The 13,839-nt window shown below is 33.3% G+C and overlaps 1 protein-coding gene across 8 annotated transcripts in view; it reads right to left on the bottom strand.

Moving 5' to 3' along the window:
- Mical (Molecule interacting with CasL) overlaps nucleotides 1-13,839 on the bottom strand; it is a 94,347-nt gene that overhangs the window by 13,766 nt on the left and 66,742 nt on the right. For 6 of the 8 annotated variants that reach the window (XR_015809920.1, XR_015809919.1, XR_015809916.1 and 3 more), the window contains exons 6-20: nucleotides 13,590-13,777; nucleotides 12,086-12,256; nucleotides 11,517-11,913; nucleotides 8,040-8,237; nucleotides 7,751-7,972; nucleotides 7,548-7,684; nucleotides 6,526-6,604; nucleotides 6,338-6,459; nucleotides 6,004-6,246; nucleotides 4,941-5,204; nucleotides 4,546-4,773; nucleotides 4,117-4,474; nucleotides 3,903-4,041; nucleotides 195-283; nucleotides 33-125 (exon numbers count right to left, since the gene is read on the bottom strand). Coding sequence is in view for 3 of the 8 variants with exons in the window: in XM_088187531.1 (XP_088043657.1) it covers nucleotides 33-125; nucleotides 195-283; nucleotides 3,903-4,041; nucleotides 4,117-4,474; nucleotides 4,546-4,773; nucleotides 4,941-5,204; nucleotides 6,004-6,246; nucleotides 6,338-6,459; nucleotides 6,526-6,604; nucleotides 7,548-7,684; nucleotides 7,751-7,972; nucleotides 8,040-8,237; nucleotides 11,517-11,913; nucleotides 12,086-12,256; nucleotides 13,590-13,777 (2,928 nt within the window). In the remaining 5 variants the exon portion in view is untranslated. The remainder of the gene's footprint in view (nucleotides 1-32; nucleotides 126-194; nucleotides 284-3,902; nucleotides 4,042-4,116; nucleotides 4,475-4,545; nucleotides 4,774-4,940; nucleotides 5,205-6,003; nucleotides 6,247-6,337; nucleotides 6,460-6,525; nucleotides 6,605-7,547; nucleotides 7,685-7,750; nucleotides 7,973-8,039; nucleotides 8,238-11,516; nucleotides 11,914-12,085; nucleotides 12,257-13,589; nucleotides 13,778-13,839) is intronic. The other 2 variants (XR_015809918.1, XM_088187533.1) reach the window with 1 other exon arrangement.

A 13,839-nucleotide genomic window follows, 5' to 3' on the forward strand; every position in this document is an offset into this window, starting at 1 on the left:
ATCGCAACTCACGCGTGTGCGTTTATTTTTACCACCACTGGAGTACTCGTGGTAGCTGAAGTGATCGCTGCTGCTGCCATTTGTATATTCACCGTCGGATCCGACATCGGAAGGTTGAGAATCATCTAGAAATTATTAGTAATTTTTTAACCATTTTAAAACTAAATAAATGTAATATTTAGTGAAATTAATACCTAAGTAATCTGATTCATCTTGATTTTCATCAATAGCCTCAGAATATTCTTCGTCGCTTGAAGAACTTTCATCATCGTCAGCATTTCCACTATAAATATTTTTTATTGTAATAAATAATGGTCGATTTTTATTCTATTAAGATCACATCGAGATCTTTTAAAATCAGTCTTCCAACAACTGAACGAAACTTAACATATAGAACAAAATGTTAAAACTCAGTAGGATAAAATATGTCATCAGCTGTTGTAAGGCCTAATTGTATAAGATGGCACAGGACAAACTGTCATAATATTAATGGAGAAAAATTATATTTTTAATTCATATTATTTGGTATGCAGGAGACGAGAATCTTCGATTAAAAGCGGGAGATGAGGATGAAACTATGTTTATACTGCGATGTTATTTATTGTGCTGACATCTATGGAATGAATGTTTGTACAATATAATAAAATATCACAACTTTATATTTTTCTTTTGAATAGAGATCAAAGTATAACACAGAATCGATGAAATAAGCAGGTGGAAGCCAGTTGCTTCATTCACGAATTAGGCAAATTATCTGCCGAATGCGTTAATTGGACAATAATTATTTTGCTTATTTCATGCATTGAACAAAGTAGAACAAAGTAGTAACGCTCCAGTGGTGTTTATCGTAGCTAGGCAAAATGTCATTTAATTATATAAAAATAAATCAATCACTACAGTGATGTTTATCTTTATTTAGAATGCCATAAAAGACTAGAACTATAAATATGACGATGTACAAATTTCACCGCATTTGACAGCTCCAGCCGTCATGGAGAACAAGCCCCAAGCGCGGATGACGGAACTAGCTGTCATCTACTTTTGAACCTGATATAAGGTTGTGTGATATAGTTGTTTCATAGATTGAAAATTGCTTGAATGTAATATTAAAACCTTTATCTAACGACATCTCTAGATGTTTGCTTAACCTTTCCTTCTCTGTAATGTGTATCTAGTACACATTGCTTTGAATAATTTAAATGTCTATACAAATATAATAAATACTAAGTATTTCTCCGTGCTAATATTACGCATTGAATAAAATAATAACAAGCATTCATTAGTGCAGTAGATATTTTGTCGAAAATCTGGAATGCATATTTGCAAACGGGTAAAACACTCGCACTCACAAGAAAGAGAGGACTCAGTCGTGTTGTATACTTCGATGTTCCGAGCGACGTTTATGTGGGTACTAAAGTGAATTATCATTTCTCGGCAATAATTAAATAATTATTGGGTATGTTTTACTTTTTATTTTTTTGTGATTTTTATGTTGTGTTTATTTACAAAATATTTTCTAATTTCAGAGAAAAAAAATATGATAGTGATATCGACATAATATACAGACACGAAACTGGCTAATGAACGATGACATTTCGAACATTGTTGTTAAATATTTGGATGATGAGAACAAAGACGCTGAGGCGTCATTTAGGACTTGACCTACATTAGGTCAAGTCCAAAATACAAACTAAGCCAACTCATTTCTCAGTGGAAAATAAGCGGAAGAAGAAGTACAGACAGACGTCTACATTACACTATGTTTTAAAAATATGATAGCTATCTATTCTCACTTATTTTAAATCATATTATTGATATAAAAGTCTTAGTGTGAATGCTAGATAACCAAGCGTTTCCACTGCGGCGGAGATGGCACGATTTTATTGTTTATTCTAAACAGGGACGTTGTGACATGGAGTAGATGGAGGCATACCCTCCTTCCCATTGAATCTGACCAGAAAAATATATGTCATTTCATGAAATACTATGAATCTTAATGAAATCGAAATATAACAGGACAAGTTTATGTATAAGAAAACGCATTTCCCAATCCATTCAATCAGCGTTGTATGGAATTTTTTGAACGCGACAAATGGTTAACAGGATTTTCACGATTTATATAGTGGGTGTATGGTCGATTTTTGATAGTTTATGATGTATTAGTAGTAGCGATCCAGTGGTAGTTTTCGTAACTAGACCAAATGTCATTTGATTGTATAAAAATAAATAAATTACTAGTATTCATCTTCATTTAGAATGCCAAAAGAGTCTAGAACTATAAATATGACGACGTACAGGTATTTTTACAATTTATATAGTGAGTGTATGGTCGATTTTTAGTCTCTTATGGTGTAACAGGTTAAGTGTGATAGCAGCGCTCCGGTGGTGTTTTTTGTTACTAGACCAAATGTCATTTGGTTATACAAAAATAAACAGTGATGTTCATTTTCATTTAGTATGCTACAAAAGACTAGAACAATAAATATGATAACATACAAATTTTATTGACAGGTATTTTGGACAAGTTAGGAGCGAACGAGCGGTAGTGAAAAAGCTTTAGTTTGAATCATTTAAAAGTGACATTTAGTGACATTTAGCTTAGTTCCAAAAAACACTACTATTTCATTGACTTTGCCTAATTCATGAATTAAACGGACTTGCACTTTTCATGAATTTGGTAATTTTTTTGCCCATTTCGTGCAATAAGCTATTTCACCGATTCGGAGTATACAGTGGACTAGGGCTGCCATACGTCCCGGAACATGTCCCGGTTTTAAGGTTTGTGTCCCAGTGTCCCTGTCCAAGAATCATTTGTCCCGGTCGATTTCAAATTTACGCATATTAATAAAAATATTTTTCGATAATATTGTATTATACATACATAATCTCAGTGTCCCTGTCCAAGAATCATTTGTCCCGGTCGATTTCAAATTTACGCATATTAAAAAAATATTTTTCGATAATATTGTATTATACATACATAATCTATATATATAAAAGATTCGGGGTCAAATTTGAATATGTTTTTTTAAACATGTAAGTCAATATTAACGAAATGTTCCCGAGTAAGTGTAGTGACACACGACCGTCAAAATACAGTCGGATGTTTTCATAGAAAAATATTCACAAACAAGTTAAGTTTCCGCAACTTTGCGATTTAAAATTGTCTTCAAAAATTTTTTTTAAAGATTGTGCAATTTTTTATAATAAAGGTATGATTTTCGATAAAAGTTTTTTTTTTGTGGGGGGGTGGGGTGTCCCGGTCGGTAGTCCGACAATTACGGCAGCCTTACAGTACACCCCCAATAACACTTTAAATTGGGGACGTGCTATTTGGGTCCCTGTTACTTTATGTGTGAGCGCAGTAAGCTATTTCACCGATTTGGAGTATACAGTAGACCCCCAATAACACGATAAAATGGGTACGTGCAATTTGGGTCCCCGTTACTTTATGTGTGAGCGGACCAAAGGGAGGATATCTCACACGCACCAGATTCGTACGTACATATTGCAAAAATGTGTATGAGTATTTTCTAGTCCCCCAACTATGCGCACCTAAATAGCACGTTTCCAATTTACCGTGTACTGTATACACATAAAGATCTTAAAATGATATTTGAACTTTTGCTTCGGCATAAAGCTGCAGTAGCTAATATAAAGGTTATTTAGAAAAGGACAAAATTTTTGTGGAGGGCGTCTCGTCACTTTATATTATATACACATATATAATTTGACTAATCTCGTTGACCACTGTAGTTTAAGATGCTATTAAATTTATTTGATGAACAACTTATAATTTGTTAAGAAATTTTAAGGCAATTGCTTATTTTTTAATTAGCTGTCTGTTCCAAGCCTAATCACTAGTTTCACGAAGTGTTAAATCAATAATACATTTAATATACCTAGACTCGTTTCCTAATGCTAATGAGTTTCCAAAGTTAATATCGCTCCATTCATCTTCATCAATCTCGTCGCGCAGTTCTTCAGACAACGTTGTATCATGAGCTTGATTCTCCAATTCGATCCTTTCCGGTGTCTCATCTATCGATAACAATATATACATATATTTTAATCCGAAGATATAAATAATTTTACATTATAATAATGTATATTTACCTCTGTTTAATATTTGTATAGGAGTGGATGCTTCGATCGGTACCAAAATTGGCTGCTCGTACGGTACGTGTTCCTTCTTCTCTTTGATTTGGGGTTTCGCTCCAGGAGCGGCTGCCTTTGCCGTTCTACCCATCATGCCATAATGGTGAGAACAAAAGAAGTTGTAGCCGAATTTACCTTCTCTGTCGTAAGTGTAAGATCCGATCTTAAGAGTCAGCGAGCAATAGTGGCACTTGAAGCAGCTCTTGTGGAATATAAGATTGTCCTCAGGGCTGATCTTTTCCATCAGATAGACTTTCTTCTTGCAAGCGTGGCATATGTCCAGTCTACCAGGATTCACTACAACCGGCTTGGGATTCTGAAAAGATAGTTTATGTTAATAAAGCTATTAAATTGCATAAATATTTGTAGATATAATAATTAACTTACACTCGTAGCCTTAACAACTGGAACTTCTTCATCAGTGGTTTTCTTCACAATTTGAGCGGCCAGATTTGCTACTTTATTCCTTCCTCTCTCGCCGGTCTCGAGTATGTTTCCTTCTTTCAACTGCCGATCTAACTGCTTCAACGAAGAGTCGATATCTTGGAACTTTCCTTCGACGACGTCTTGTTTTTCAGCACCGTGTTGCTCGATCTTAGTTTGACGTGCCAAGAACTACAGGAATAGCATTAATTTATTAATATATTGTTCTCGCCGAATCCAACACGAGATTTGCCTTGAATAAAGACTATATCCACTTGAACTTACATATGTTTAACCACAATCCAAAAAATGAATCAGAAATTCGAGAATAATGACGTGATATCAAAAGTCCATCATACCTGTTCTCTATTCCATTTGGGCACTTTTTCTTTCCCATGCGCCGGAGCTCTTCCAAGTTGGTTCTCCTGAATCTTCTCCTCAATATTTTTAAGATTCCAATCGTCCGGTCCTATCTTGCCAATTGCTCTCATAAGATCTTTGGGTTTTTTTATGACAATGCCAGAGTTTCCGTCGACTATTTGACTCTCGATTGTCTTCAAACGCGAAGAGAATTCGCTACCGAGTGCCGTTTTTGGAATAGGTAAAGCGGGACGATCCAGTTCCTTCAATAAATAATATAGTAATTACCATTTTATAAAACAAGCATCCAATTAAAACGACTTACTCTTTTAGACAATTTTTCAGTTAGTTTAAGTTTGTTATATCAACAATAAACTTTACATATTTGAATGCAAATGCCATTTAAAATTACACAGTGCAACAAATCTATATCATAATTAAAAATGATTAAAGTATTTGTAAAACTAATAGTTAAAGAGTCAAAAAGTTATGTTTTAATTTAATTTAGATTAGTTTATTTATTTGAATAAAATTATAACTAGAAATGGTATTACATTGAATATTAAATAGCAAAATATTAAACTCTTTCACCGTGGCTGATATTTTTGCATACCGTTTTGCACTTTGCTAATATGTAATGGGCACCCATTCATGCCATAATTTTTTAACTTATAATTCAATAAAAATGTTTTTCAACCTTAAATTATATGAAATAACTATATTACGATGGTTAAAAGTTCATTAGGTGCCCAATATACTGACATTATTGCCATCAACGGTGAAAGGGTGAAAAGACTGATTTAAATCCAATGATTGGGTTCTGAATATTTTAAAAAAATCATGCAATAACTCAAAATAAAACACTATCTCACACTCGTGCTGTTAAATTTATACAAAATACAAAACATTATTATTATTACGTATAAGTAAACCAATATCGCTGATAAAATTATCTCATTTCAGTAAGATAAATTTTTAATCTGATAATAGTCTCCGTGCTGGTTAATCTGGTAAAACAATGTCCAAACGGTACAAAAGCTAACTACGAGGCAGTCTCCTTACGGGGTTCATCAGCTTTTCCATCTGTTTAACGCGCACTTTAAACTCGGGCGCATTCTGTCTATACTCTGATATGTTATGATCTTCGTCCACAGGAGTCGTGAACTGAGCGACTCTCGCGTTGGACTCCAGCATTCTCATACTTTTAGCTTCCAACCTCGAAATCAAGCAAAACTTTGCAATGTCCCTTTTGCGGGCCTCTTCGCTGGCGTACTTTTTCTCGCGCAACTTTTTCATCCGTTCAGCCTATATAGTTTTAAAATATGTTAAACGTAATCCGATTGCCTTTCAAAGACCCTCACCGATTTAAATCTGATTAGATGCTTAAAACACTCACAATCGATTGTCCATGATATTTAGACGAGCTCCTTCGCTTCCTCGACTTTCTTTGGCTGCTAATGTTCTCCGAGTCGGACGTCCTCGTGTGTATTTGAGGAATGCTCTGAACGTTTGCGCTCTCTGAAAATTACAATGGATATATAGAACAGAGCAGGGAACGATACTTATATCTTCGGAGATTTTTACCTGTAGCAATTGCAATCGCTTCACGAGTGACTGAATTCCTAAGTAGAGAGGCTCGTTTCTTCTCTGGTTCGGGTGATCCCTGATAAAAATATGTATCATACAGTGGCGGGCAGTGAAATACTTTCCCTCTCGATCGCTCGCTTGTTAAGTAACAGAAAGAGATAAGAGCATGCTAACCGCATGCTCATATCTCTCACTCACTCTTGTCACTTAGCACACGAGCAATCGAGAGGGAAATTATCTCACCGCCCGTGCCTGGTATCATACTATAATTCTCAAATTTTGTTTGACTCAATAAAAATATACTCTCTTAAATTTAATAAATCCGAGTAGATTACTACAGCGCAAACTAATACTCAAGATTGGTAGTTCTAATATGATGTTGATGCTAAACTATGTAATGGAATGCGGATGACAAAGTATAGTCTATCTAAGATGTTAACATTCATCGTCGTTGTGATGGAAATAATATATGCATACATATACAGTTTTCTGCGAATTTGTTTACGCCGATAGGAGAACGTTACCAATACTAAATTAGGGCTGTTTTAAGGGTTGGGAGACCATATGTTGGAAATTGAATTAAAAAATGTTGTTTTTTTATTATAAATTATTGTCATGTTGTGGTATTTTGTAATCAATAAAACAATTCCTGTAATATTCTATTGGTATTTTAAAAAATTTAATTGAACGTGTAATTTCACACGGTCACCTTAAAATATTTCTCACCAATACTATATCGATGAGCGTTCACATCTTGGATGGACTGTAATATGATTGAGACACAATCCGATTCACTTGCCGTGACAATAAATAAGTCATAAATAAGGTCACTTAATATATCAATTTAAACATTGTCTATATTAAAGTATGGAAAGGAACAAAATACGGACAAAACAGAGTACCAATGTTATAAATAAGTATATATTTTTTTTATGGATATTATAGCATTCAAAATCATGAAATAACATTCTTAACACTTAACGGATGGGTCAGGTAGTACCTAATAGATTAAATCTTACCTCTCGAGCATGTCGTATAAATGGAATTTCTCCTCGAAACAGATGGTATATTTGTGACAAATACAAGATCATTGAAATTTTATCGGTGTTATCGTTTCTGGCAACTATTTCTTCTATATTTGGAATGGCAGCCAATCCTGAAAAAAATGTTGTTTTTAATAAGCCGCCAAAAGATTCGCACAAGTATTTGAATGAAATCTCACCAAATTCTTTCTCGAATATATCGAAAGCACTCTCTATGTTTTCTTTGGGTTTATTCGGATCGAGCGTGGAGTATTCGAGTAAATCTGGTCTATATCGGTGTAGAATCGCGCACAATATTATACCGTTCTTAAAGGGCGACACAAGATTTTCCAATTCTAAATTGAATAAAACTATCTGCTTTCTCAGCCATGCTAGCAAAGCATCTGGATGCACCTGAGAATCTGAAATCCAATATAAATATAATATATACATGCACAAAACTTGTTCAATAAGTAGTTAAATATATACCTCTTTTCCTCTTTTTGGTGTGAACTTGTGGCATTAATTCTAAGGTGTCGATGTTCTTGGCGGTCGGATCGTCCGTGTCGTAGAAGCACATGACTTGATGAGGCATAACGGCGCCTTTGTTCAAATTCCTATACCTGGTCGTGGGATCGACGGTGTAATGGGATAGATCGGGACTCAGATTTTGAGGAGTAGTTTGAGCTACAAAATAATGCTGCATATTAGTATTGAAAATTTTAAATCAAAATTTATATTCCACAGAAAGAAGCATATATTAATTTTAATATATTTTATGTCTTTTGCGCTACTTTCCGTGGAGTATAAAAATTGGAGTAGAGTAGAAAATTCCAATGCAAGAACATATCATTCAAAACTTAGTTGGATAAAAGTTAATATATCAACTAGCCAAATAGATAGATGTATAAGTTGTGAATAAAATATCATATCCCCTATTTCATACCAAGCGAACACGTTCCTGAACGTTGAGTAAGATCCCTCACTCGAACTATTGCACAGGATTAAATATTTTTATTATTTATTCAATTATTTGTGTATTAGTTTGAGAAAAAAATAAAAGCGGCTCTTCCACAGATTTTATAGACCCACAGACATGTCTACGTAACGGTAAGGTAATTGCAGTAAACAATTTTTAAAAAAATCTATATAATTCTATAACCGCTCTTGACCATTGAGCGAGATCGCTCGCTTGCACTATCGCATAGGATGAAAGTTCTCCACAACAGTTTTGTGCATTACATTTTTGGGCCAGTAGATAGCATTGATTATAAAAAAATCATAATTACATTATGTAGGGGCTAATGAATATTTTTATTACTTATTCAATCATTTAAAAAATTAAATTAAAGAAGCGGCACCTCCACAAATTACATAGGGCAGACATGTTTACGTAACTGTAAAGTAATTGCAGTCAGTAGACAATATGAATAAAATATCTTCCCACAAACCCGCTCCTAACCTTTTTTAAAAGCAGCGATTAGTTATCTGCCGATTTTACTAAAAAAGATTTTATTTTGAAACAAATGAAATAATTTTCGATTAGTCGCAATATAATAAAAGATATGAATTTTAGCAATGGATGAAAATGATTTATTAAATTAAATAATTTACGATTTAAAAAGCGTCGAAATTTATTCTGTTTCTTCAGATGAAAGTACTGATTTTAGTCAGAATTTTAATATGCTTGTAGTCAGAATTTATATTAAAAGGTCAGAACACATCAGTCAGAATATACATTAGATGGTTAGAATTTATACCAATTAGTCAAAATTTATATTAATTGGTTAGAATTTAAATTGGATTGGTCAAAATTGTATTAAATGGTAAGATTTATGTTGACATATGGTCAGATGATTTAATGATCAATTTTTTTTAACAAAAACTTGAACCACTAATTATTTTTTAATTATTTAATTTTGTATGGAAAGAATTATAATAACGACATACAGTAGACCCCCCAAAACAGTAAATTGAGGACGTACTATTTGAGTGTCCATTACTTTATGTGTGAGCGAGCCAAATGGAGGATATCTCATCACACGCGCCTGATTCGTACGCACATACTGAAAACAATTTGGAGTATTTTCTAGTCCCCCACTACACATTCCCAATTTAACACGTTATCTAGAATATAATTAATCCACTTTGACGCCTTAAAATATTCAAAGATGACATTAAAAGTCTGTTAAAGATTGAGTTTCATAAAAGCGGAATCCGATTATACAGTTTTCGGGGACCCAACCCGAAAACTGTATTAATCGGATTCTGGCGCATTAAGTGTTAATTGATTTTATAATTATAATTGTATTCTCCATATAAATAGATTCAATAAATCTATTGAATTTTAATAATATATGATTTTCTACATTATAAATAAATCAATGGGGTAACATCGGTGTAAATAAATATATTTCGGGGTAATGGGTAAAAAAGTTAGCCGATCCCCGATCTGATATTATTATGTGATATAACGTATTTTAATGACATTAACAAGAAACTTCAAGGATGTGGTCAAATCAAATATTAAATCGTTCCATTCAAAATTGAATGTTTACGAATTAACGAAAATTCAATCAACAGCTATTTGTCCATTATTAAAGAAATGAAAGAATCTTTTTTAGAAAGATTTAAACAATAATTGGAAGCCTGTTTCTAATTAACTGGGATTCCGCATGAAATTGAATTTTAAAATTTAGAGTTTTTATTCAATTGTTTGAATATTAATAATTTAGAAATAGAAAAAAATATGTAAAATTAATAACACAATTAGTATTGATAAATCAGTTGTTCCCAATCCACACAGGATTGGGAACAACTTACAACTCTGATATTGAAAAAGTATTATCCCAAAAACAGCAAAAAATTTAATATCAATCTATAATATTGAGATTTCGTTTTAAATATAATTTGATTTTCACTGTATTAAACTTATTAATTAATAATTAACATGTGACCTGCGGATATGTAATTGTATTTTTTTTATTTGATTCTGAGCCGCCAGTAAAAAAGTTTCGCCATCGCTGATGTAGGGGATAATAAATATTTTTATTTCTTATTCAATCATTTGAAAAATAATATTTAGGAAGCGGCGGCTCTACAGATTAGACGCACAACCAGCAGAGACAATATGAAGAAAATATCATCTATATCTCCCCACATACTCGCTCCTGACCATTGAGCAAGATCGCTTTCTCGCACTATTATATAGGACAAAAGCGAAACAGTTTTATTCGTTACACTATTGACTGGTAAATGGCATTGATTATACATATGACAATATTACATTATTTAGGAGCTAATGAATATTTTTAATAGCTATTCGATCATTTAAGAAATTAAATTAACACTAGATTTACAGGTATAAATCCGTCAATTTGCCGGGTGTCATTAAAAATAAGTATACAATGACCAGATTTTCAAATATAAAAATTGTGTTAATTTATTTTCATTGTTCAAATATAAAAAGTAGTAAAAAAACCCAGAAAAAATATTGTCTGATACAAATCAAATCAGAATATAAATCAGAAATTTGACAGGTTTCGTAAATCTAGTGTTAAGGAAGCGGCTCCTAGGCATATTATATTGACGCCAGCCATGATGTTAACGTAGCTGTAAAGATCCTCTATATCTCCCCACAAACCCGTTCCTGACCGTTGAGCAAGAACGCTCACTCACATTAAAAAATATCAATAACTACTTTTGATCATTATTTAATTATTTGTGTATAAATATGAGAAATATAATATTTATATAGCACACAGCCATGATTTTACTGTAAAAAAATTGCAGTTAGCATAGTCTATTGTATAAAATAGAACTTCTAAATCTCCCCGAAAGTGCGCTTCTGACAGTTGAGCAAAATTGATTATTAATAGTTAATAATAAGTGATAATAATATTATGTATAAAGGTAGATTGACTGACTAGATATGTTCTTTTCAATAATTTTAGTGCTCATCATTACCTAATAACCTATATATAGATTCCCTTTCGGCTAGCAAGGCTAAAGGATGAACTCCCAATCCCCACGATCGGATGGCCCAGCAAGCGTCCAACGAAGACAAGAATCCCCTGGCACAGCCGGATCCGGTGGGCCAGAACGGCTCCAGCAGACCGTCCCCGACAAGGCAGACCAGCAGTCTGTGGCCGTTCTTCTCCACAATTCGACTGGCGTTCTCGGCTGCGAACATCGACGTGAAATCAAACACGGCCACGTCGGGCTGTCCATAGTGATTGATGGCAAACTCCAATTTGGGCAATTGGAAATTGGTGGAGTAGTCGGCCGCATCTTGGGCGTACTCTCTGAGCGCAGTATAGTTTATATTCTCCCTCGACAGCAGACTCGTCGTTTCGGAATAGTCCTTGGAAAATAGACAACATGAAAAAAGATCACTTAAATATCGAACACATTCAACGGCAGGCGCTAGAGCAACGTAATCGCAAATCGCATACAAATCGCAGCTGATGTGTTCAAAATGATTCATCGCTATCAAATTATTGTTATGTACAAATAGTTCAATACTTAATCTTTACCTTCAATAGAACGTTCCTTTGGAGGAGACTTTGCTTTTTAGCCGTCATCACAAAATAGTGCGTCTCTCCTTTGTAATATACTAAGTTTTCCAAATCTATATAAAATTGTTTATTTAAATCTAAAAAAAACTTTTGTTTGAATATAAATGCGGTGCCGCTGATTTCAGGAACCTGAAAACATAAAAAAATTATTAAGCTTTATTAATCAACTAAGACCTATGTTTTATATTTATAAATAATTTCCATAATCTTAGTCAAAACAGAGTTGATCAATGAAGTTATTTCAACGATCAATTAATTTTATATACGAATTTAATATTGACTTTTTACTAATAATATATAACATCATTTGACCCTTTCACCGCGGAAGGCTCTGTAGAAGTCATCAAGAAAATCGCCAATGCTCAAGATGCTATAAACCTTTGGCTGTAATTTATTGTATTTTTCAGTGAAGTTATATTTTCACTAGTGAAGTCCAAATACATTTACATTAGTAGATACATATTTCTACTAGCGAAAATATAATTTAAATGAAAGGCGTTAGTGAAATTATATGCTGCTCTTATGAAACTCAATTTGACAGTTGCAAAACGTCCATTTGTTGTTCAATCCCAAACATAACCTAATGAAAGTTCTAAAACTAATTATAGTTTTGGAACTTTCAAAGTGCAAAATATTTTTTTCGGCGGAAAATAAGCAGAAGAAGTACAGACAGACGTTGCATCTCGCATCTTGTTCCATAGTTTTTCTGCACTTTGGTATTACATTATATTTAAAAAATATAATAGATATTCTTGTCGATATTACTACGGAGTTGTAATATGAGAATATTGGTCAAAGCGTATTCAAACCGAATGTTGGTCAATAGAAGAGCACAAAAACAATTATCACTTCTCAGAAGTCAAAAATGATAAAATCGTGTCGGCGCCGTCGCAGTAGGAACGCTCGGTAACGAGCGTTCCCACTGCGACGCCGCTGAATATTATGAGTAGATATTTTTAATACTTTTTAATGCTTAATTAAAATATTTTATTCGCATAAAATATAATTTCAGAAAATGTTTCGCAATGTTGACTAGTTTTTATATTTATTTGTAGCATAGAAGGGGTTAACTCGTACCTGTTATTATTTATTCAAGAAATTATATTATTAATTATTAGTCAGAAAAATGCATGTCATTTAATTAATTTAATAATTTAATGAAAACGACCACTGACTGGCCAATTTTGCGCCTTCCCCTATAAAAAGCTTAAATGACGTCCCTAATTAGTTCCGAGTTTTTTTACGCAACAGAAACGATCCTTTTCATGATTTTATTGTTACGTATAGATCACATAAAGTAGATCTTTTACGAATTAAAACATTTTTTTTCAAAAAAGTTTTTGTCAATTTTAAACAGCTGTCTGATTTTCAGTGCCGCCAACATAAAAAACTCGAATTGGATCACCTTGTATTTCATAATATATATTCTAAAATATTGCATTGTTACTAGGTATGTACGTACAGCTGCTTCCTCTTTTGTGTGTTTATTTATAAAGTTGGCTGTGATAGCAATGGCTAATTTCCCCCGGAACTCTTTCCTTTTAAAGCCGGACAAGGTATTCCTTTTGCCATCGGCCGCTATTAATACGTCAAACTCATAGTTGGAAACAGGATGATCGGCCGGAGTAAAGCACGCTTTCCAACCGCTCTCTAAAAGTAAAAATCACATGATTAAAGAAATGTCAGTGGAACGTGGAATGTAGAAAAAAATA

The sequence above is a fragment of the Plectrocnemia conspersa genome, unplaced genomic scaffold (genome assembly GCF_051122295.1).
Source record: "Plectrocnemia conspersa isolate PC_06_02 unplaced genomic scaffold, ASM5112229v1 ptg000006l, whole genome shotgun sequence".
NCBI classification, from domain to species: Eukaryota; Metazoa; Arthropoda; class Insecta; order Trichoptera; family Polycentropodidae; genus Plectrocnemia; species Plectrocnemia conspersa.